The sequence below is a fragment of the Lytechinus pictus genome, chromosome 11 (assembly GCF_037042905.1).
Source record: "Lytechinus pictus isolate F3 Inbred chromosome 11, Lp3.0, whole genome shotgun sequence".
Lineage (NCBI taxonomy): Eukaryota > Metazoa > Echinodermata > Echinoidea > Temnopleuroida > Toxopneustidae > Lytechinus > Lytechinus pictus.
Window position 1 is genome coordinate 32,465,668 of NC_087255.1, and position 26,633 is coordinate 32,492,300.

Sequence of the window (26,633 nt, forward strand, 5' to 3'; positions counted from 1 at the left end):
AAATAGGCTTTGCTTCGTACACAGAGAGATCAAAGATTTCAAGTATTTTTTTTTTTTGCAGTTTAGATCATGAATTCTGAAAGTCTAAATATGTGTTTGTACAAAGTTTGACACCCCTCTTTGTTTATTTTAAAGGGGAAAAAATTGTGAGGATTTCAAATGAAGAAATACTTCGAGTGAGAGTAGTGGGAAGAAGAGCTGGTGCCCTTTTTCACAAAACTTGTTATAATAAATTTGCAATGACAGTTAAAAGCTACTGAAATCCTTCAATCTGATTGGCTAATAGAAAATTTGTTATAGAAATTGTGCTTTTGTTGTTATAACAAGTCTTTTTAAAACAGACCCCAGATCAATTTATAGCACATTAAGAAACCATATGAAGAGAAATAAGACACGAAGACAAGATAGATTGTAATAAATATCAATCACTTTAATGATAAGCACAAGCTACAATGCATATTAAGTATGAATAACTGAGACGACAGATTCCATCTCATGAGGAATGTTTTAATTTGGATTGGATCATTTGTTTTTGTAACTGACGTAAGGCGTTGGAGCTCGGGAAGACGATCTGAATTGTGCTTCTTAAAATCACCTATGTTTACTAAATATATTATGTACATACATTATAGTGAGGCATTTGTTGAATCTAATGAGGCTGTTTACATCTGTATAGAAGTACAATCACATCGAAAACGAGAAGTGTGAATGAGAGTTAAAATGTAAGTAGCAGCATATAGACACACATATACATGTAAGATACATAGCTACCTTGTTTATAACTTTCCATATGAAAATATACTTGAATTATTTGTGTTAAGAGAAATACACATCAACATAACGGAGCTACATGTACCACATACTCCAAATTGTGTAATGTTAACACCAAGTACTGGCAATATTTTCAGATTTTGTCTCGGTCTCTTATTCTAAATCTATTTTCTTATGTAATTTTACTTTGAACAATTTGGTCCTAAATTGTGCTTAAAACAGTCAATCTTTTGAAAATAAATCTGCTGGGATTTAAAACATGCTTGGAAAATAGACAATATTCACTTTGCATGGTGATGATTTGCATATGTCAACATTCTTGATAAAAATTTGCTGAAGTTTTTTTCTTTACAGTAACTGATATTTTGTGTGATGGCAAAGAAAGAAAAAAAAAAAAAATACTATTCATTGTACCGTAAAAGTTGCGGAAACAAAGTACAATGCAATGACAGATAAAGCGACAAAACCTGCAGCTAAATTCTAGTTTTGAAGAAAAAAAAAAACATACAAAATATATCTAAAATAAATACAAAATATATAACACTACATGTAAACACACAGGCCTGTATTCACATAGGTATACCTGATTAAACCATTGTTTAAACTAGTACTAGGCTTGTATTCTGAAATCCAGTTTTATTTTAGCCATGGTTTATGGGAAGCCAAAAGTGTAGAAGAATTGTTTACACCGGGTGTTTTCTGTGCAAAATATACTCTTTCCTCATGCTCTAATGATGAAAAAAACTATTCTAGTTATTATTCCCAGACAATTATGAATAATTAAAGTATCAAATGAGTTAATTAATCAAACCTTTCTGTGAGAGATTCCTGTCATAGTAGTTAAACCAAAACTTAAAACAAGAGATTAGAAAAACTGAAACAGATTTTAGAATCTTATGCAACTTGAAGAGCATTTGTATCTACTCTGCAAACTATTATGAAATGTCTGGAAAATGACAATTTCTAGAGCTTTCTGTACCGGTAAATCCTGAGACTAGAGCATCAATAAATTAACAGCATCCTACACTCCACAAGGTGAAAGTCATGGTTTAACCTACTTACTTTGTGAATAGTGGCTATTTTCAATCAGGATAGAATAACAAACTTTAAAAATATATCTGAAATAAATACCAACAGAAAACACATTATAATTCATGTAAACTAGGATTAACTATGCAATTTAAAACTCTGCACACAAGCAAACAAATTGACATCCATTGCAAAGCAAAGCTGCTGATACTGCCTAAGGCAAAAAACAAAACTTGGAACATAAAACTTCAGGGCTACTTACAAATTATCATCAAAAACATTTGTACAAAGAATGTAAATTACAATACATTCACATCATGATTACATTAAATATATATTTTTAAAAATGGGTTATTGCTTAGATTTAAGTACCATTCCATGATTTTTATGACAATATAGTACATAAAAATGTTATGTAAAAAAGTTTTGACGATTGATTGTCTGGCAGTGTGGTTAAAAAAATAGCACCTTAAAATTCTACAAAGCAGCCTCCTCTTTGATAATGAACATCGATGATAGCACCAAATATTTTGTTAAAAATAAAAATAATTGTCTGTGTAAGTACATTGTACCATGGACCTATTACAACTGGACATTCAACGAATCCCCTCCTTTGGGCCCAAAACCGTCACCGCTAATCCTTTTATAAACAGAGCGCTGGCAGCCGACGCCCATCAAGCCGGTCGTAAAACACGCTGTCACTGATGGACAGCGGAAATCAATTGTGCGCTGCTCCTACACATTGCGATGTTGTTCGTTCACTTTATCAAAAGCAACACACAGCAGCGAACATTAGCGCTATGAAAATGATCGCAGAAACAAGAAAACAGGCAAGCATAAACTATTTTTTACGTACATTGCTAACAACCGCTCACAAAATGCATTGACATCACCGTGCAAATCAGTATATCTCCAGCATAAAAGCAGTTAAAATTTGATGCAGAAATGTGCGGAAAGACGTTAAAATGTATCTTTTTCGGACAGTATTGATGTCGATAGTCGCGCTTACCTTCGGTCAGAAGTTCGTTTTCATTCGGGTGTAAAATTCCAGAGATTGGCGAAATTTAAAAGGATTTTTTTCCTGATGATCAGACGACAATTGTACAATATTGACAGCGTGAAATAATGTATTGAAAACCGGAAATAAATTGCGCATTGCATTATAGGTAATGCAGGGACTTTCCCTGATCGCAGCAATCAAGCTTACATGACCGCATCTGATTGAAAGAGGGCCAGAGATCGAGCGGTGACTGTCATGGTCCGAGAAGGGATTGAGTAAACAATCGCCCCTGGCGCTCGTAAAAAAAGCTCAAAGAGAAAGTTAACTGTGTGACGGCAATTTTGATAGCTGGAAACAGGTGGTGGCCATAAAATGCTCTCGTTGAATGTCCGTTTGTAATAGGTCCATGATTGTACAAAGCCCCAAAGATGACATAAAGTTTTCATTTTAAAAACTTGTTCAAACAACTTACTAACTCGTTTCCTCAACATATTAACACATTCACATGACTTATAACTCTCTTCAAGTAAACCAATGGAAGAATATATAAGTCATGGGAAAGAGTTACTCGTTTAAAAGAGTTATAAACAGAGAGAAGTTTTTAAAGAAATATAACGTGTCATGTCATCTTCCAGGCTCTGTTATTTTCCTACTAACATGACAAAGTAATATTAATAAATTTTAAAAAAAAGATTGTTGCAATTGTTGAAAAGGGAGGAACATCATTATCTTCATTTAGAATGCCCATTTTATCCATATGCATAGCTTGTACACTACTTCTAAGACATGATTTGTACAAAATTAAAAACATTCATATCTTAATTGACATTCTATCAAAAGTTTGCACTTAAGCAGCATATCTACTGGCATATGAAATATACATGGAATGGAGCAAAATTCTTGCATAATAAAACTTAAGGCACGGACATAGACCCATAAAGTCTGATGCACATTACACGATCCGTTTGCAATCTGATTTGGGATGAAATATAATTTAGCATTTGATACAATATTTCCAACCTTTAAAAACATGATTCACTGACTATTGTTATAAGCTACTAGAAATACTTGCATCTGATTGGATGAGAGTGAATCATTCAGAGGAATTCACTAACAAAACTCTTCCTGAAACACACACCTGATCTCTTAATCTTTATTTCATTATTCTTACCAACTTCATTTCACTGTGCATAACTGATGTCTTTGGCTTGGATCTCATAAACAAAGAGCTCTTCATCTATAAGATCCCACTTGTATCAAGAAGAACACAAACAACCTGAATGGGTTCCAAAACCCATCCCAGAGACTCAAAGAACCCCCCCCTTCCCCAATCATTCTGCATTCTTCATACATACATAGCTCTTAGCAGTGGTATCGCAATCCTTATCAAACCATCGTAGTCTAGCTGTGATGTACATTTCATGAAGTTGAATGCATTTTAGTCATGTGGGTGAGAAGAAAACAGACATCCTAAACAGGTTCCCCACCCTAATCCATACACTCAAAGGAGTGCCCCCCCCCCAATCATTCTGCATTCTTCATACATACATAGCTCTTAGCAGTGGTATCGCAATCCTTATCAAACCATCGTAGTCTAGCTGTGATGTACATTTCATGAAGTTGAATGCATTTTAGTCATGTGGGTGAGAAGAAAACAGACATCCTAAACAGGTTCCCCACCCTAATCCATACACTCAAAGAAGTGCCCCCCCCCTATCATTCTGCATTCTTCATACATACATAGCTCTTCGCAGTGGTATCGCAATCCTTATCAAACCATCGTAGTCTAGCTGTGATGTACATTTCATGAAGTTGAATGCATTTTAGTCATGTGGGTGAGAAGAAAACAGACATCCTAAACAGGTTCCCCACCCTAATCCATACACTCAAAGAAGTGCCCCCCCCCCTATCATTCTGCATTCTTCATACATACATAGCTCTTCGCAGTGGTATCGCAATCCTCATCAAACCATCGTAGTCTAGCTGTGATGTACATTTCATGAAGATGAAGGCATTTTAGTCACATGGGTGAGAAGAAAACAGAAATCCTAAACAGGTTCCCCACCCTAATCCATACACTCAAAGGAGTGCCCCCCCCCCCCAATCATTCTGCATTCTTCATACATACATAGCTCTTAGCAGTGGTATCGCAATCCTTATCAAACCATCGTAGTCTAGCTGTGATGTACATTTCATGAAGATGAAGGCATTTTAGTCATGTGGGTGAGAAGAAAACAGACATCCTAAACAGGTTCCCCACCCTAATATATACACTCAAAGGAGTGCCCCCCCCCCCCTAATCATTCTGCATTCTTCATACATACATAGCTCTTGGCAGTGGTATCGCAATCCTTATCAAACCATCGTAGTCTAGCTGTGATGTACATTTCATGAAGATGAAGGCATTTTAGTCACATGGGTGAGAAGAAAACAGACATCCTAAACAGGTTCCCCACCCTAATCCATACACTCAAACGAGTGCCCCCCCCCCCCTTCCCCCATCATTCTGCATTCTTCATACATACATAGCTCTTCGCAGTGGTATCGCAATCCTTATCAAACCATCGTAGTCTAGCTGTGATGTAAGTGCAGTCATATCGATCACTCCGGTTGGATGCTCGTGCGGAAGGTGACCACCTCGAGAAGGTGATTGGGTCTCCAGAAACCCACTCCCACTGGTCCTCAACTTGTTTGTCATTTAGACCTAGAAATTGGTTTTAAAAGGAAAAATAAAATTTCATCTATAAGAATAAATTGGGCTGACTGGGAAAAGCAATAACACACTGCAAGTGACCAGAGGTACATATCAATGGAAAGCCTGGATTACCTATAATAAGTTACGGAATCATTAATTGCAGCTTATGTATGCCTTTGGGATCCTTTTCTAGACTTGAAAAAGAATTGTATCATCGGATCTAAAGGGGAGTTGTAAGGCTGGTCATGAACTTTTGCTTTACCACAGACATATGTAGCCTATGCAGATATATGTGATATACTCAAAATGCTCTTCAACTTATTTTTAAGGCTGATTCAATCCTTTTTCTAATATATAGCTTCAACAGTCACCTGTTTTATACACCTTTAATATACACCTGTACTAATAACTGTAATGTATACATTAAATATACACTTGTAATATCTGTAACATGCACATCCAATATACACTCATAATATGCACTTATAATATACAGCTATAATAAACACCCAATATAGACACTGGTAATGAATAAAATTTAGTTGTTTCTTACCTATCCAAGCAGTTTCTCCATTCAGTAAATCACCAAGCCATTTGAGCTCCCTCTTGGATAAGATGCTTGCCAAATTACCGTTGTACCTATAAATATGTAAAACATCGTGGGAGGCAAGCAGTGTCAATAATAAAACATGGAAACAGAGAGGGTTGTTTCAGTTGCAAGAATATCCTACATTTGCTAATTCTGCAAAGGGTCAAAAATTATTTCCAATCACAGCTCCCTCTAAAATATTTAACTTTCAACTTTATTCAATGATAACATTCTACTCCCTTATCCTGTGTCTTTTTTCTTCTAATCATTAACTCACCTTTCTCTGCATATCTTCTGTGCTTCATTCCATGACTGAGCATGTCTTGATATTAAAAAGCATCTGCTGTTATGGTAACTCCAACCTAAAAAAAAAATAATAATGAATGCAGGTTTGTAAAATAACTCTTACACATTTATATGTAGGCAAATCAACTACACTTATAGTTAAGTGAAAATTGTAAAACTATATCAAATTATGTTTTCTCACATTAACTATATGAAAAGCTTGAATGGTACAAATTGTATGCTTCAAAGCATTACAAGGGACAAAGGAGATGAATGAACCAATAATTTGTTACAATTTATACAATTTTATACAAAGGATTTAAAAACATTCTTGCAAGTATGTTTATTTTAATTAATTAATTTCCATATAAAAATTATTCCAAATGCACAATTTTTCACATACAGCCCTACAGAAGGAAAATTCCCTAGTCAAAACCAGATAAATGAAATATTAAGTTTCATTTGAGCATATTTTTGTAAGCATTGTTAACAAAATAATACTGTATATATGCATATTCATTACCAGAACTGAGCTCTCTTGCATAAAACTACCATAATCAAATAACTTGTCAATATAGCAAAATGTAGTAAACTCTGAGAATTTAAACTTTTGATCCAAATGCAAAACAAAATTTGGTAAAAAGATTCACCTCCAAATTTTCGACTGTATACTTCAGTCTTCTTCAGGGATATGACTCGTCTGATTCTCACCGGAAGTGACGTCACGGCAAAGAACCGAGTCATAAATTCTCAGAAGTTTATATCAGCCTCCGTCACGGTTCAGCGAAGGTTGGTACACCCTTATGTAGATGGCTTCCTTCATCCTCTCTCAAACCATATATCCTCCCTGTCTAGGATCTCCACCTTGTCAATGTCCACGGTATGTCCCAGCGATTCAATATGAATGTGCTGAGAAACTTCCGATGACACGGAGCTTGGGCGACGATGTTCCAAAAACCTAGTCTTCAGGGAATGTTCTGTTTCCCCTATGTAGGATTCTTTGCACACACCACTCAAAGTAATTCCTTGGCATGGAATCCTATTTATCACACCAGTAAGGTTCTTCTTTTCAGTCTTGTCTTTGGGAGCTACAAGGTATTGCTTCAAAGTTCTAGTTGGTTTGAAGCACACTCTAAAACCATGATTCTGAAGGCTTACCGCTTATCTCAACTCCGTTGATCCGGATATCAAATTCACCATGGAAGAACCCATATGGACCAATATTTGAACTTCCAATCTAATCATCCACTAGAACATAAATTAGGTGTGAGCTACACTTTGCTCAATCAAGCAGAAACAATAGTCATGGAACAAGAGGAAATCATTGAAGAGAAGAGAACCTCTCTAAGGCCCTTTCGAAGTGTGGATATCCCAGGTGGGCTATTGATAGAGTGAGCGACCCAAAGGTCAATAATAAACCTACTCGAAAGTCAACCACTACTACGAAAGGGTCAGTCGTTCTGCCCTACATCAAGGGTCTATCGGAAGCACTTAAACGGAACTTTGAGAAACACGGTTTTAGAGTGTGCTTCAAACCAACTAGAACTTTGAAGCAATTCCTTGAAGCTCCCAAAGACAAGACTGAAAAGAAGAAACTTACTGGTGTGATATATAGGATTCCATGCCAAGGAATAACTATGAGTGGTGTGTGCAAATTATCATATATAGGGGAAACGGAACGTTCCCTCAAGACTAGATATTTGGAACATCGTCGCCCGAGCTCTGTGTCATCTGAAGTTTCTCAGCACATTCATATTGAATCCCCGGGACATACCATGGACCTCCACAAGGTGGAGATCCTAGACAGGGAGGATAGATGGTTTGAGAGAGGAGTGAAGAAAGCCATCTACATAAGGGCGCACCAACCTTCGCTGAACCTTGAAGTAGGCCGATATAAACTTCAGAGAATTTATGACTCAGTTCTTTGCCGTGACGTCACTTCCGGTGAGAATCAGACAAGTCATATCCCTGAAGAAGACTGAAGTATACAGTTGAAAATTTCGAGATAAATCTTTTTACCAAATTTTGTTTTGCATTTGGATCAAAAGTTTAAATTCTTGGATTATATCACCAATGCAGTTCAACTTTCATTTGATAGTAAACTCTGCTACCAATTCTAACAACAAATAGTTAAGGGCACACCAGCCAATCCAAATCTTGGTTTCCATGGGAGATATAATTGATATCAAAGTTACAATCAATGGCAAGTCTTATGCAACAAGGACCTGAAGAAAAGAAAAAGCCTTAACTCAGACTTCTTTTTGTGGGGATCATTTCCAACAAGGCATTCATATGCTTCCTATGATCCTCCCACCAAGGATATATATACTACCGTGTTTGATTGTACTTATATCAATTCAAGACCATCCTAGTCCTTAACCTCAGATGCCCTCCCTGTTCACTGCTCTTGGAGATTTTTCATGCCCTTTTTAATTGTTTCTATTTGTGCTGTAATATCAAAATGAGCACTTTTGAAAAATGACCTTTCCCTAAAATAAGGAATATAATAGAGTATGATATTTATCCACATTGTGCTGTACTCAACCCAGGTGAGGTGAATGGGTACCCAGCAGGATTAATTCCTTGAATGCATGAGAGCTAAAAGGCAGCTCGAGCTCAAGCCGGGGTAATAATAATAATAACATCGTGCCTCGGAATAAAATATTTTTAGATAGATGGCGCTATATAAATGCCTATTATTATTATTATGAAATGATTTTATCGTGAAGTGGAAACTAATAAATAAAATGACACCTACCTCTTTCACACTGCCCGTTATCATAATCAGTTCCCGTAGCAGTGCCAGTGATAGCTCTCACAAGCTGTGATATATCAAACTCCACCCAGTACGTGCCATCACACTTGGCCAAGCTCCCTGAGTCTGCATCCTGTCTGATCTCTCCTCTGTTGGCCGGGGTGCAGGGGAAAGGAAACAGGGACTCAGCATCTGGAGGGGGCTAGGAAGTGGATAGAGATGCATTTAGTTGTATATACTATGTACTAAATGGACAGTGTAAGGAAATCTATGTGAAATACATTGAGTAAAGATCTTGACCTCTCCAGGTTCCTCACTGAATGAATAAATGCAAACATTTAAGTTTATCTAACTTCTTCAAATCAAAAGAACAACCTAGCACTGTCAACTAGGCCCGTTTCGGGTACACGTGTACACGCACGGTCAAGTCAGTGCACGTGCACTAAATTCCATCACCGTATACACGGTAGCATCTGCATAAAGCATGCATGGGACTGTAAAGTCAGTGAACAAGCTCACATCCTCACATTAATTCTTACTTCTCAGACACTGCACATGTTTTGATCACTAATATGTCAATATATTTCAATTAACCTAGAGTGAGTTTACTTCCAAAATCGCAGATTTAATCCACATTTATTCTTGAAACTCAAGTTTTTGTACCACGAAATGGGTCTGCTCCGGTCTCGAAAGCGTTGCTCAATCACACTCAGAGCCAATTTGAGAATCAACAATTGCGACAGCGATCATTGCTACAAGTTACGCGTTATAGGCTGGTACACATGTGCTACAAGCCTACGAACAAACGCTCCTCAAATTGGCAATAAAATAATGAAAATCAATCGATAACTTCAGTTCACTTAATTCTGCAGCGATCTGTGCATGCACGTACGGTACAGTATACAAAATGCACATCCAACGAACGTCGGCGCTAGCTAGGGCCCTGCACTGATTTTCTTTTGCATTCTTTATTAATTTAATAAGCTGCTAAGCTGAGTAAACTTTTTAATTGCGCCAATTTTTGTGGATTGATACTTCTAACTTCTCAGGTAAGCTTTATAATTGTGACTAAGGCTACATAGACCCCTTTTTATGTTACATTGACATGTTGATGCGGGTCCGTGTCAACATGAAAACATAACTCGCTCTCACAGTGTTTACAACGTGTACACGACCGAAAAACACGCCGTGTACACGTGCATCAAAAATGGACTTTCAAAACAGGCCTACTGTCAACAATGTTTTCTCATAAGAAACCATTAAAGTGGAAGTTTTCATCAGATATCAATATTATCAGATCACTCTTCAGGCAGTATTTCCATTCTTTCCTTCCATTTTCAACCCTGAAAATAAAACAGGTAGCAGATTCATCCCCAAATCCTATCAATAGCATCAATATAGCCCAGTATTTTCAGGGTTAAAGTGTTTGATTTACTTATGTCATCAAATATTTCTATATTTCTCATTTCTACAGAAACATAGGTGAACAAAATATCAAAAGAAAAGTATCTTAGCATCTCAATGATACAAGAAAGATTTGGAGCAATCTTTAAAGGCTTTAAAGAGGGAAATACTACATAATTATTAATTCTACCTGATTGTTTGAGGCCACCTGTGCATTGCCTTGACCTAGAGGAAACTGTCTTGGATTGACAGGGGAACTGCCCCCTGAGGGATCGCCAGGTGTAAGTCTTGGTCTCTGGACTCCTCGGACCACGGTCGGAAGAAAAACATTGCTCACTTCTGACTGTGCAAAAGGGGAAAATGAAATGATATCGTTTGTGTTTTAATGTCAAGTTTGTGATTCTTTAGAACACATCTCTTTTGATATTGGAAAAAAGGGAATTTCAATATATTGCAGAGAATAAACTTTTTTGAAATCCAACAAACTACTTTATATATTGTACAGTGCATATCTAAACAAGTGGAATGCCTCTGGCCGTCTCACCTGCATCACGCGATTCAATATAGCAGCAGTGCTGATTTTGAAAACTACTATAACTCGCACAAGATGTTCAGTGATACTTGGTTACTCTTATTTCCACGTTTTATGAACTAGACCCATACACTTATAGAGATATGATGGTAATTCAACAAATACCCCCAACGTGGCCAAAGTTCATTGACCTTACATGACCTTTGACCTTGATCATGTGACCTGAAACTCGCACAGGATGTTCAGTGATACTTGATTACTCTTATGTCCAAGTTTCAAGAGAAAGATCCATCAACTTTCCAAGTTATGATGGTAATTCAACAGATACCCCCATTATGGCCAAAGTTCATTGACCTTTGACCTTGGTCATGTGACCTAAAATGCGCAAAGGATGTTCAGTGATACTTCATTACTCTTATGTCCAAGTTTTATGAACTAGACCAACACACTTTCAAAGTTATGGCGGTAATTCAACAAATACCCCAATTTGACCAAAGTTCATTGACCCTAAATGACCTTTGACCTTGATCATGTGACCTGAAACTTGCACAGGATGTTCAGTAATACTTGATTACTATTATGTCCAAGTTTCATGAATCAGATCCATAAACTTTTAAAGTTATGATGGTAAATCTACAGATACCCCCAATTCGGCCAAAGTTCATTGACCCTAAATGACCATTGACCTTGGTCATGTGACGTGAAACTCATGCAGGATGTTCAGTGATACTTGATTAACCTTATGTATAAGTTTCATGAACTAGGTCCATATATTTTCTAAGTTATGATGACATTTCAAAAACTTAACCTTAGGTTAAGATTTTGATATTGATTCCCCCAACATGGTCTAAGTTCATTGACCCTAAATGACCATTGACCATGGTCATGTGACATGAAACTCAGGCAGGATGTTCAGTAATACTTGATTAACCTTATGGCCAAGTTTCATGAACTAGGTCCATATACTTTCTAAGTTATGCTGTCATTTCAAAAACTTAACCTCAGGTTAAGATTTGGTGTTGACGCCGCCGCCGCCGCCGTCGGAAAAGCGGCACCTATAGTCTCACTCTGCTATGCAGGTGAGACAAAAAACGGGACAGTTTTGAAAAGTCTATAAAAAATTTGTTTCAAATTATTATATCTATATTTTGATGTTAATAGATGCTCTGAAATCTTATCTTTGAAATGCCATTTAAAAAAATAAATTTTGTTCATGCTTGAGCAAACACGGGACGTTTTTGTCGGGGGTTCAAAAAGAGGCTTGCGCCAAGATGGCAGAAATTAGGAATTTGATGATTAGACTTTTGGCTAATCAGCAGACTTCCTCTTAATCTTTTCATTATCTTTGCCATACTTTTCGAATTATGCTGTCAAATTTTATTTACAAATTTATTTATTTACCTGAATTATTTCGTTTTTCATTTAAATTTCTTTTACCTTTGAATTTTCCTTCAGAAGTAAGAAAAGAAGACCCTTTTTTCAACCTAAGTAACAAGATTTGCATTATTTAATAGGAGAATTTGTAATTATTCAAATCCTTTTATTACTGGTATGTGAAACAAAATTATGTTATGGTACCTATAAAAGACATTTTCAAGGGGTTATTGAATCCTTCACCAAATTTAATTGTGCTTGACAGTACAAACAGGAAAGGATTCATGTCTTTCAATGGCAATGGTGTATTGAGTCAATTTTAAAGGAACAAGATATGGCAGATCGGGTAAAATGTATTAAAAAGTTGTGAAGCGAGCAAGCAAAAATTTCCACTTTTTTAATAAAACATCAAATTTTGTGATTTTGACATAATATTCAGTAAATGATATCATATTTCAATTTCTATGTTTTCTGTTATTTTCCTTTCCACTTTTTTTTCTTGGGGTCATAATTTTTTTTTTTTGGGGGGGGGGTCACCCCGAGCCCCCACTCATCAGTATGCCACTGTACAAACGCACCATAACCTTTGTAGCACACAATGAAAGGAATTGAAAAAAACACGCTCTCCCATACTTCTCTTTAAAAAAAAATTGTTCTTGCCTAAAGAAGGAATATCCCAAGCTAAAAGAAAACATTTTAAAAAGGAACAACAGATCTATTCGTGCATATAAGAAGATTTGGAAATGAATTTTGACTGCAGAATTTGAAAATTATGGCATAGATAATGGAAAGGTTAAGAGGAAGTCTGCTGATTAGCCAGATGTTCGACCATCATATTTATCATTTTATGCCAATTTGGCGCAAGTCTCTTTTTTAACCCCAGACAAAAACATTCTGTGTTCGCTCAAGCATGAACGAAACTATATTATTGTAATGGCATTTGAAGGATAAGACTTCAGAGCACCTATTGACACCAAAATATAGAGATCATAATTTGAAACACAAATTTTATAGACTTTTCAAATCTGTCCCATTTTTTTTTATACGCACTGTATATATAGAATTGAGACACGTACCCCCTTCCTTCTGGAAAGGGTTGTAAAAATGTCAAATCTAGCAAACAATTTACCCTACCGTTGTAAATTAACACTATCGCAACTACTTATGAGGGAAAATTTGTTTCCTTATTGTGATATTACAGCTAGATGGAATCAAATATCCAGATATGTCATAATTGATAAACGTTTAAACTAGGACAAAATACTGAATTCAGTTCACAATAAAGTGTAGCATCTGGTCTTGGTAAAGGGTTTACTTGGAGTCAAATAAACAATGAAGAAGTCATTGGCTCATCATATTAACACTCTGCTCTCTAAAACCATCTGACAAATTTCTATGTGATTATAAAAGTTCAATATCCTTACAAATTAATGCAAGGTTAGTATTTACTTCTGGTGGTTGATCCTCCTCCAGCTGCCCTGGTCGATTATCTGCAAGTAGTATGGGTACAACATGCGTCTGGCCACCAGCACCCCCTACTGTGGCATGGTACAGTCTAACATCTCCATCAGGTGCGACTGGAGGTTGGTCAGGTTCCACTCCTCCTTGAGGGGGAGGATAGCCTCCAGGACCAGGAGGGACAAATGGCTGCTCAAAATTAGTTGATGGGCCGTGACTGGGAGGGTTCCCGGGTGAAGATGGCTGTCCTTGTGGGTATGGATTGGGGTTACCTATCGGATACAAGTTGCCCTGCTGGTTTGGATTAAAGTTAGGATTAGGAACACCCGGCTGCGTTCCACTCCCTGGCTGGACTAATCCATCCTCGCAGCAGTTCTGATCCGGGAGTGGTTCAACAATAATAGGCTGTGACCCATATGGTCCCTCATAGCGAGTCCCATCTGTGCCATCATATCCAACACCAAATGGATATCTGTACCAGGTCTCTTCTGCATAAGGATCAAATGGCTGTTGCTCAACCCTAGGTGCTCCTGGAGGATACTGCACTGGTGGTCCATCATTGATTGCAGGGTCAGCATCAACCAGACTTCCTTCATTAAAGACTGGGTCACCTACTCCAGGTTGGTATGGGTCATATGGTCCTGGTCTAAAAATTGGGTCCCCACCAGGATTGTAGGGACCTTGTCCTGGAACTGAAGGTCCCCCAGGGTTGTAAGGACCTGGTCCCAAATCAGGTCCACCAACTATTCCTCCATCTGGTACAGCCTCAGGATTGTATGGTCCTGGTCCAGGGCCTTCACCAGGATTGTAGGGCCCAGGTCTTAATCCTGGTCCACCATCCGGACCTACTCCAGGGTTGTAAGGACCAGATCCAGCATCTGGATTGTAAGGGTATGGATCCTGTGGTGGTATTCCCGGAACTGGAACAAGCTGGTGATCCACTATTCCTGATTGATCTCCACAACATCCTGGAATATCCACTGAAGGTTGCACATCAGTTGGGGAACTCTTGCACACACCTACGATGAGAAGGGGTAAATCACAGAACATTTTTAAAGTATTAGCCAATATCCCCCATCTCCATCAACAGGCACCTACTTGTTTTCCAAAAATAGTTATATCATAAACTCAAAGGAATTTCATGACCATCGTAAAGAAATATGACTTTCATACTAACCTGCTAATCAATCTCGATTCTGTTCTAAAACTTGCATTTATATGAAAGTCCAAGGTGCTTTGCTAATTAGCAGTGACTCTATCAATGCTCAATCTGATGGTCGCATTCACGTAATGATCATGTAGTAATAACACTTGCCAAATATTTACTCTAGGACACAAATTCTTAATCTCTTGAAAGTTCCTGAATGGAAACCAGTGTCAGAACGGGAGATCCAACTAACCATTCTTAGAATCCTTGATGACAACCGTAATCCTGTTGTACTCTCCGATCACCGCATTGACTGGATCGACCAGAGTCAGCCTGAACCGCTCTCTCGTTTCCTCTAGGTCATCCGCCATCAGGACAGCATCCCATGCCACCGAAGTAATGGCTGGGTCAAACTGGAGAAGCCTCGCCCGGCTCGGTTGGTAGTCCAACCCGCTGGTGGCTGTCAAGTCCTGGAGCTCCAGACTGACGAAGGAAGACAGTAGCTGGTTGCCGATCCGGATGATTGGGATGGAGAGAGTGCCGTCGGACTCACAGACCATGAACTGAGGACGAGAGAACATCACCACAGACCAGTGCATAGAAAACCTGGGTGAGGATACAGTATCATTCTGGCTTAAAAAGAAAGCTTTTGTCCCATTTATTAGTCTTTAGTCTTGTCTTAATCTTTTGAACATGTTTTAAGTCTGCACAATGCCTATTTTCCATATTTATATCCTAGCCCATGTTTTCTCAAGCACATTACAGCACATAGCACCAATTCATGTCTGGTGTCCATGTTTAATACTGGGGCTGACTTCCAACACACAGTGTAGTTCAATCTTATAATTTTTTTCAAGGCAATATCAGTGGTATCCATAATGTTTTTATAACACAATTAGGCTCAGTATATGTATATTTATGCAAATTAATATCTGCAAATGTACAATTGCAGGATTAGAAATGGTTTTCATATTATTATTAAAATTTAGTTCAATTGAATCTCACGTCTTTTAGCTATTGACAAGAATTTAAAAAGGTAGTGACTGAATGGTATGAATTAAGGTCATCCCCTAACATAACGAGACATTTTTTCTACACCGCCAATATGTAACAAATAGACTTATCTCAAGGCTTAATTTTGGGTACAGAAGACTGTTGACAGTACAAGCACAGCATTACCATGTATACTCTAGGCTTTGTCTTTTGTCCAATATTTTAGGGGCACTAGAGCATAGGAATGCAAAGGTACTACAGTAATTGTGATGCCAACAGAGTACCATCAGCCTTCAAATTGGTTTATAACCTACAGCGCAAATGGCACCGATAGACATACCTCTGATTTTTCAAACTGTTTCCATGGCAATCCCAAACATCAAACATAAAGCTATCATTGGCTGCTCTGGCATTGTCCCTCATTACATACATCACTCTCTTGTTGTTGATGTCTGTCTGGACGAAACGTCCTTGTATCCTCTGGAAGGTGTCAACATATTCGAGATGACCAAACATGGGATCTTTCACCACAGAGTATGTCACGTCATCTGCAGAACAGTCATCCACAGCTTGGAGATTCATGTTGGAGAAGACAAATCCTGTCCTATCAAGCATTGTCTGCATCTTGGTCGGACCAACGTTGGTGATGATTTCGGGAGGTGAGGAATCCACAATGTTGATGTTGATCTGGAAGCGCACCGGCTCGTACTGGATGTTGCCACCAGTCAAGAATCCCCTGTTGGTGCCATCTTCAACAACAAAGAAGAACTCGTCAGTGTCCGCTTGTCCAAAGTCATGTCGATACGAGATGTCATAGTTATCAATATCCTGTTGGGTAAATCTCTGCTCGATAGGAAGGCCACCAATCAGCAGAGTTCCGAAATTAGGCATTTGGGTGACAACAAAGAACACACTTGATGCTGGGGTATCTGGATCAAGAGCATGGAGCTGCGATAGAGAGATGATCTGGAAACCATTTTGAGCCACAGTCACCTCTTCTTTGACCATTAGTACTGGCAACATATTGTCCACAGGATTAACAACGATCTGGAAAGTGTCGTTACGGACTTCATATCCATTAGTCACACTGAATGTGAATTCATCGTTATTGATTTGATCAACCCTGAGATGTCTATACACCAACCTCTGACCCAAGATGTCCATTTGAGAAAAGGTTGTGAGAGGTATACCAGGCCTGGCAACATCCTCCAAGTGTCCCTGCGTTGGAGATGACAAGACGTTGAATAAAATATCAGTCAGCTGCCCACTGTTGTCATTTGCAGATAGGATGGTTGGTGGAATGATGACTGTCTGGCCTTCATCGAGCTGAAGGCCATTATTGGTGATGATCAACGGTTCTCGTTTGGTGTTCTGGATCATGATCCTAAAGTTCTGTTTTCCAGTTGAATGGACACCATCACTAACAGAGAAATAGAATCGGTCTATGCCTTTGGAACCCAAGTTTGCAGAATGGACATAACGTATCAAGTTCTGATTGAGATCCCATTGGGTAAAGTTGGTGAGAGTGTCAGTGATGTCTTCCCAAGTATCCTCAGCAACCTTGCGCTGCAAGGTGCCCCTCCTTGGTAGAGAGTTCAGGGTATAGACGAGATAATCGTCGGGTGTGTCTCTATCTTCCGTCCGGAGGATGACTGAAGATATAATGCGATTCTCACGAATACTGATCCTAATGCCTGCATTCTTGATTATCTCTGGACTCTCATCATTGACCGGGATGATGGTGATGTTGACAGTTTTACGGACAGTATGCTTTCCGTCTGTTACCCGAACCACAAACCTATCCTCTGTAGACTCGGAGTCATCATGCACATATGCCAGGGAGAGGGTATTGAGAAGTTGGTTGATATTGAAGTCATAGACTGGTGTAGGACTCTCAACAAGAGTGGGCACTCTGTTTATAATCATGCCATGCTCCGGTGCCCTTACTATAGAGAACATCAGCATATCCATCGGGATATCAAGGTCATTCGCATTAATTGTATCAGTCCGGATCTTGAAGAACGACCCTTCGTGAACTGTGAAGTTGCGGACCGTCAGTGTTGGCACTTCATCATTCTGAGGAGTGATATTCACCACAAATGTCACATTAGGTGAGGAGTGTTCTCCATCGGTTACATATAACATGAAGGAATCACTAATGGGCTCCATCCTGGAGGACGGTGACTGGACAAAGTTGATGTTGCCATCAGTGATGTCTTGGAAGGTGAAAGAAGTGATAGGTTTACCTGCATTACTCTTCTCAAACCCAGGTGTTGGTAGGACATTCTCTACAAAGCCCCAGACAGGTTGGCGCGTGATGACGAACCGCAGGTCACCCAATGGAGAGTCTCGATCAACAGCACTGAGGACATCCACAGTCAGCGGTGCTTTCTCACCCTCATTAACAAAAAAAGGATTCCCAAAGACTATCCTAGGAGGCCTATCATCAGATGGAGCAATGTTGATGATGACATCTTTCACTGGAAGGTCCGGATTGGATGGAATGCTCTTATCTGACACGATAAACGTTATCACATCTTGGATATTACTAAGACCCGTCTCTCCACCAGTGTGTTCATAAACTATCTTCCCCCTGTTGACGTCCCTCTGGGAAAACCTATTCACAATCACCCCATCCTTTAAGAGTACACCCCTGAGGGGGTGCATCACTACAATGTAATGTAGCAGCAGGTCATTGGTGTCTGGGTCAGTTGCTGAGAGGACATCTGATCCAATAGTCACACTCCCTCCCTCTGGAATAGTCAGTTCTGACTCCAGACCTGGTAGCAAGGCCGGAACTTCATCGTTGACTGGTATGACGTTGATGGTGACAATCTCAGTGATGGAGTGGACACCATCTGACAGGCTCACTGTGAACTGGTCACTGGAAGACTCAGAACCATCACTCATGTAGCTGTAAAGAGAAAAATAGAAAGAAAATGCACAATCAGCATAGGCTTACCACCACTGCTTTCCATGGACCTGGTAAAAATCTATTGTAACAGCAAGAACAAGGTTGAAAAAAAACCTCCTTGAGACAATACAAAATACAAAATATCAACATTCCAGCTTTAAAAAAAAACCAAACATAATGTATAGTTACTGGACCAGGGCTCCCTAACACAAAGGTTAGTGATTGATCGTTAAATGAAATGCCCTAATCCCCTATCAAGATCATTGTTACATGCACATGTTGCTCAGTAGACCGACTAGGAGCCAATAAGAATTCTTTCAAATTAGCAATTGAGCGCTATTATTTGTGTTGCGGGACCCAGGAATATTACCAAGTTACAGTAGGCCTACCTTATTCACAACTGTTTGATTTTGGAAGGTTTATTATCAGTACAGACTGACTTAATTTCATTTTCTGCATGCATTTATGGTAATGTTACTCTCACTGGGTAAAGTTTATAGCAACAAATTATTTAGGGTTGAGCAACATGTTTACCAAATTCTAAGAATAAAAGAATGTTTTATTTCAATACATTTATTCTGGGAAATTGAGAAGAATACACCTCCCCCCAAAAAATACATTAACAGACTAAAACAAAATCAATCTACCAATCAATATTCATGAACAGTGATATCAGAGTCTGAAAGACTTTGTTTACAGATTAATTAATGGAACATAAAACTCTATTGAGGTATTGAATCGATAAATTTCATTCAGGAAGACGCAGGTCACAGATTTGTAATGTTTCAGCAGCAAACATCAACAGCTGTTAAAATACACCTAGTAATAGTAGAACCAATGACAATACCAGGGGGCCACAGGGGGCAAGTGCCCCCCCCCCCCATAATTCTTTTCTTTACTTTTCAAAACAAATAATGACTCCCAAATAATTCACACATAAGTGGTGATGAACATCTTGATTTGTGCTTGCTTGTCCATTTTTTCCAGAGAAAATGCCCCCCCCCCCCCCCATCTACCGCCTTAAATCCACCACTACTAAGACCAGTGTAGAAAGTCCTGACTCATACTCACACCTTAATCTTTTCAATTATGTAGAGTATTAGAATTGACAGACAAGGTCACCAGTGGCTATTTCATGCTGTTAAAGTCTCTTCACCATGAACATGTAGGATTGATACTCCTTTTTTCTTTAGTGCTTTTTTGTCTCTGGGGATCTTATTCAGTGTTCATTTTTTACTTGACAGTGGCAAAAATTGGGATATGTTTCATACATGCTGGTATGTATGAATCCTATGTAATTATTTCATTTAAACTTCTTTGCAAACAAGAAATAAATATATTTCAAAGTAATAAACAGCTGTGTTATTTAAGAAAAATATTGTCATGTCATGATCAGTAACACTGTAAGTTGGAATGAATAAATGCTTCATGTATCATAATCATTAAGTACCAAACCGGACCCAGTCATGTTTTTCACTTCGGTTTGTGAAACAAGCTTCAATGGCAATTTCGTGTACATGTATGTATCAAATTAATATTATAAACTTCTCTCGGAAACAACTTCAAACTTTTACCCTTTAAGAATATTACTCACATAGCTACTTCAATTTAAGAATGAATAACCTAACCTTCGATAATCTGAGAAGTCAGACCATTGCTGTAAATGGGCACGTAAAATACAGAATAAGAGCTAGAGCTGCTATTTCAGTGATTTTATTTTTTGCAATTTTCAAATCCATCATGATAATCTCGTCATTTTAAGTAAAATAAAAAATCCTTGCAAAAATGCAGACCTGCCAACCTCTGGGAATGAAAAACTGTATTCTGTGAAAAAAAACACTTTATTTTCCAAAAAAAAGTGTATTTCATAATAAAATACTTGGCGCACTCGCTCATCGCGGCGCTCAAGCTGCATGCAAGCTACATGTAAAATGCGCACTGCTCTTGCAGATGGAAAAAAAAATATTAAAACATGTGTATATCTTCACCCTGGTTTTAACAAAATGATTGAAAAAAAAAAGTTACCTGAAATTACATTGATCTAATAACCATATTTGTGTACGTTTTATGAAATAGAGACATATAGAGATTATTTTTCTCAATAAATTAATTTTTTTTTTTTTTTTTTTTTTACAAAAATCGTATTTTTCAAAGAAAAAACGTACTGCCGTATTTTGGTTACAAAGACGTACTAAATACGGCTAAAACGTACTGGTTGGCAGGTCTGAAAATGCAAATGTCATGTAACATTTGCTACATTGATTGCACATGGTATATGAGAGAACTGTGATAATCAACTTCAGATGAATAATTTATAATCTTGTGACGAACAATAGATGTACATGTAGGCCAACTGTCGATGTATTTTGTCCAGTTGTCCACACACACAAAAATAAATAAAAAGCTAAATGACTGTATACATCCCAACATATCTTGCTGTATAGGCTGCTGAAGGGATTACCACATCAGGTATGAAGTGTATCTTCTAGAAAATATTCATACACATGTACAAAGTCGAATTAAATTCCTTTTTTAATAGGTCAGTATAATCAAAGTAAGAGATGATATGACTTGTTCTATTACAATAAATCTCAAAATAGCTTCCATGAATAGAATATTTGATTACATAGTAGTTTATCCTTCCGGGCCCTGCAACATAATGGGGCTGCTTTTTGTGATTGATTCCATTGGATTATTATGTATGATCAATGTTTAATATTAGCTCCACAATCAATTTCTAAGCTTTATATTACGGGGTCCTAATCTAAGTAAACAGATTGTAGCCAGAAATAACCTCATTATGAACCCAGACTAAACATCGAGTGAGCCCAGTCTACTTCCTGCTTTATTTCTTTCTGACCTTGATGAACTTGTGTCCTAGAAATACAAACCCTGAACTAGTTTCAAACTTAAAGAACTGCAGAACTTTCCCACTTGAGATTGAATAAAGAAGATCTAAGTCTAACCATGGAGTTAAAAAAGTATGAAGTATCATCTAACTCATTTCATAAAAAGCAAAGTTTGATGCAGCAAAGATGAAATATGTCAGTCATATGCTTCGTTTGATTTTTTCTTGCTGATTTTAGACAAAAGACTTACTGGCCAGTTTCAAAAGGAAATATGGTGTTGTAATGAAAATTAATTTTTCGCTGCCTCTGACATGTCTGGTCGGATAATATGAGCAGACACATTGCTAACTTTCACAGAGGAAAGCAAAAATAAATGTGGCAATACTTCTTGAAATAAAATTTGAAATTTCTTGACTAGCCACAAGTGATAAGATTACAGAAGAGACCAGTTGAGCAATAAAAAATGCGCCTTTAAGAGCTTCTTGAACTGGTCCAAAGATGAGGTAGACTTCAGGAACAATTCTTCTAAGTAACCTATACTATAAACAACTTTTTCCTCTATGGCACCGATTGAGATAAATGTAGATTAAGGGCATGGGGCTGTATTTTTATGCATTTACAGATATACAGTATGTTCCTGTCTTATAATAGCAAGGCTGATACTATATTCATAGGACTGATATTTCTAAAAAGTTCACAAGGACAAAACATCAGTGTATTTTCTTTTAATTTGAAGGTAAGATTATTTCTGTTGTGTAAATGCTATTATATAGTTTTCTATCATATCTGCATGCCATGCATCACATTATTATTAGTAGTAACTTTGCCCCTTTCTCTATTCAGTCAGAGATTGAAATCAACGTCAATGTTGCTAATGATTTAAATCAACAAAATACTACTAGTATTAAATTATTGGTTAGTATTTCTTTACATGTCCCCCCCCCCCTAAAAAAAATAATTGTCATAGATATAATTTTGAAAGTCTGATATTGTAATATCCATGGAAGTATTGTTAAATAGTGAAAAAATAGCAATGATTTTTTTTTTGTAACATCCCTTTGAATTGGCTTTTTTTTATTATTAATTTTGTTCTCTTTTAACTATTTCAGATTAATGTTATTTACACTTGAGCAGAGCTTTTGAAAATGAAATTTATCTGGATTTTTTCCCTTCATATTATTCAGAAAATAATAAGATTTTGAGAATATACACATAACATACCATACTAAATTACCAATGTATCACAACAAATTTCCCTTTATGGACTACTTGAAACATATCTTACAGAACCTGTGGAACTGAAAAAATAAATGGATTCTGTAGTTTATGCAGTCAACACTTATACATCCATCAATGACAGATTACACATCTAACATTTAAAATTTTCCCAAAAAATTCCTCTGTGACCTTTAATCTTGAGACCCCCACCCCCCCCCAAAAAAAAAAAACATACATGAGCCAAGTTTGAAGCTGATTTCTCAAGCAAGTTTTCAGTAATTACAAGAAAGAGATGTTTTCAGAATATCGTGACCTTTAACCTAAAAATCATATATGCATTCTTGGACAGCATTTGTAGTTGATCCATCCAATAAGTTTTTAGTTATCAGGATAAATATATAAGGAAGGACAGACTGAAAACCCCCATACATTATGCATCCAGCAATAACATATAGAGGACAGTATATAGCAAATAGCCTTAAAGAACTAAGAAAAGTCACAAGAGACCTCTAATATTAGGCCTTACCTGACCCTACCTGCAGCAACGTCAGACATGGTGACATGGTTCCCAACAGTCAGGTTGACTCCATTCAAGAGAATCCTTCCATGTTCAGGCAGTTCCAAGAAATTGATGATCAGATCTCTGGCCTCCGTATCCATGTCAGATACCGAGAACTTCACAGGATCAAAGATCAAGGACTGGCCCTCCCGGACAGTGAGGTCATTGACACGTAAGACTGGCTCCTGGTTGTTGACTGGTAAGACGGTGACGTCAAAGAGTTCACCGAGGACAAGGTTTCCGAAGGGATCAGAGACGGAGAAGACAAAACGGATGTGAACAGGGTTTGGACCGATCTCCTTTAAGGGTGGCATGTAGGCAATGTTGTGCATGTTTACCTCACCCTGGGTAAAAGATCGAATCGCTGGCATATTGGGATCCTTAGCTGGGGATAGGACATCCACTGTTGATATCACCCTCCCAGCATTAGTAAGGCTGTGTGTATCTGTTATGTAAGGTGGGGTTGTGATGGTATAGCGGAGATGTTCTTCGGTTGATTCAGCATCCGTGAAGTGCAGTTGATTCTTGGTAATGTACGCAATCTCTGTTTCAAGGACAATCAGAGACTGCGTTGATCCAGAAACCCTCTCTGGAGGCAGATCATGTACAGGACTAATCTTCACCATCACAACCTGTGTTGGTGACTCGTTAGGAGGTATCTGGTTGTCCAGAAGAACCAGCTCGAAAGTATCTAAGAAGACCTCTCCACCAAGATGGTGATAGTAGATCAGGCCACGGAAAAGATCTTTCTGAGTGAACTCTGTGACAGGATACCCGTATGCATCTTCAGAGAACTTCTTCAAGATTTCACCAGCTACTGGAGGCTGAGTGATTCTGAAGATTATGTAGTCATCGCTGGAGTCCATATCAGCTGCGACGAGCAAGAAACGGGTGATACGAATTGTACTACCTTCTTGGAGTTCAAACTGGACATTGTTAATGAGATAAGGGGCACTGTCATCCTTTGGAAGAATATTTATAGGGAAAGTTGTCCTGACGCTGTGCCGTCCATCTGTGATCCTCAGCTCAATGCTATCCTTCAATGTGTCACTATCATCATGACGATATACAAGGGTATTGGAATTGATATCTGCTGCTGAGAACATGATGACAGGACGTTCATTATTGTAGAGCCTTCCATGGCGTAGTCCGCCAACCACTTTGGCTCGAACAAAATTCAGGTTATCATTGTCAACTAGCTGAAGATCTGTTGGACGGATGATCCTTGACTGTCCTTCTAACATAGTAAGACCAGTATTCACAGAAACTCTAGGAGCATTTGTTTCAGTGGTCCTCACTGACACCATAAGGTTAATGGGATTACTTTCCGCAAAGTAAGTATCATACACAGTGAACTCTGCTGTAAAGACTCGCCTCTCTGCTGAGCTGACGATGGGAGGTTTGTACGCTATATTCAATCTTGACAGGTCATACTGTGTGAAGGATTCTATTGGGTGGGTGTGGTCATCGAGGTTGACGATGTACCCTTCGTCTGGACCGAAGGGTTGACTGATAAAGAACACCAGATCCTCATTGGCAGTTTCATCATCTCTACCAGAGATCACCGAGGGCGTGATGGTGGTCAGGATGAACTGATCTGCCTCCATTACATACATGCTCATCATCGCTGCGATTGGATTCTGATTCGGAAAGGCTTCCGCGATCTCCACAGGTAAGTAGTACACCTCCTCATAGGTTCCTTCAATCAGCAATGGATCATTTGTTGTCACAGTCATCGGAATATAGTCTATGTTTGGCGTCGGAGGCACCAGATGCTCGTAGCGTATCATTCCCATCATGAAATCGTAGCAATCGGCAGTCAGGGCTCTAACCCTCACCTTCTCTTCACCCTCTCCTTTTGTCAGTTCCCCGTACTTTGGAAACCCACTTGTGACTGTGTTGATATGAACCATACATGACACGTTCCTGTAGCGCTCATATGCCAAGTCCAGAACTCTCATGTCAATCAACTCCGAACTTCCGAAGAAGCGGTCAACTTGGAGTGGTCCCGTCGGCCTCACAGTTTGATAAGAATTCAAGGAGATGTTGACCCTGAGGTAAACTGTCTCTGAAACCGTGTCCGTCTCGGTGAACTTGTAGACTCGTAATTTGACCACATCATGGTCCAAGTATGGTAGTCCAGAATGAGTGTACTTGATGGTCTCTGGCAGGAACTCACAATCAAACACCTGCAAAGAAAAAGACGAAGAGTACAAGTTTTACAAACTTATGGATTCTTTCTGATATACTCTCTGCATGCTCAATTTTGCATTCAAAAGGATTTGTTAAAGTAATTGGGTATATTCCACAGCAACCCTTCAACATTCAATTCTGGGCTTAGGTATATATGCCCCGATGTCATCATAACTGTGCCATGGACCAGTTATGGCCTGCTGGCTCCAACCTTTTTTTCTAACTTATTTTTCACATTGAATATACATGTATGATCTAATTCACTGGGTGATAGCTAAATACACTTACATCATAAATAGGGTATTTTTGTCTCTCTTAAGGTGTAATGGGAAGTAGAATTACAATTCGCTGACACAAAGCTTTATGGGGAGCAATGGAAATCCTTGTAATAAAGCAACATCTTTGGGTCTCAGCCAATTAATCTGTAGCAGTGGTTATGATATCAAGGAGTATACTACATCAATTGAATAACAGCTGTTGGTTAATATTTATCATACTCATAGTAACTGAGAAAATTTTTAGATCAAAGCACCTCATACATGTAAGTGTTAAATTTCCCATAAAAACTGACACTAGAGAGTCTTTAAGTGATCTCTTTTTCAAGGGAGAATTATAAAAGAAAATAGCATTGCATCTTAACAGATAAATTCACAAAATTAAATTTATTTCAATATCATTACAATTTTGATAAAAATGTAAAAATAAAAGTAATAGTTGATGAATGTCTGCAAAGTAAATTATAAAACCTCAAACCTGCATTAGTTAGGTTTGACAGGAAATGTTTTTTTCCCTGATTTTCACTTTGTATGATAGTGGGTTTCTAATTCAATAGTAATAACGTTGAGGAAAAAGGAAATAATATATGAAG

At 38.2% G+C, this 26,633-nt stretch overlaps 1 protein-coding gene across 1 annotated transcript in view; it reads right to left on the reverse strand.

Annotated features, from left to right (window-relative positions):
• Positions 1-405: 405 nt before the first annotated feature.
• LOC129272145 (FRAS1-related extracellular matrix protein 1-like) overlaps positions 406-26,633 on the reverse strand; it is a 33,618-nt gene continuing 7,390 nt past the window's right edge. Inside the window, exons 3-11 of the mRNA XM_064106367.1 lie at positions 23,540-25,761; positions 16,373-18,946; positions 15,293-15,645; positions 13,884-14,911; positions 10,719-10,871; positions 9,128-9,326; positions 6,362-6,446; positions 6,049-6,134; positions 406-5,504 (exon numbers count right to left, since the gene is read on the reverse strand). Of these exons, the coding sequence (XP_063962437.1) occupies positions 5,302-5,504; positions 6,049-6,134; positions 6,362-6,446; positions 9,128-9,326; positions 10,719-10,871; positions 13,884-14,911; positions 15,293-15,645; positions 16,373-18,946; positions 23,540-25,761 (6,903 nt within the window). The 3' untranslated portion in view covers positions 406-5,301. The remainder of the gene's footprint in view (positions 5,505-6,048; positions 6,135-6,361; positions 6,447-9,127; positions 9,327-10,718; positions 10,872-13,883; positions 14,912-15,292; positions 15,646-16,372; positions 18,947-23,539; positions 25,762-26,633) is intronic.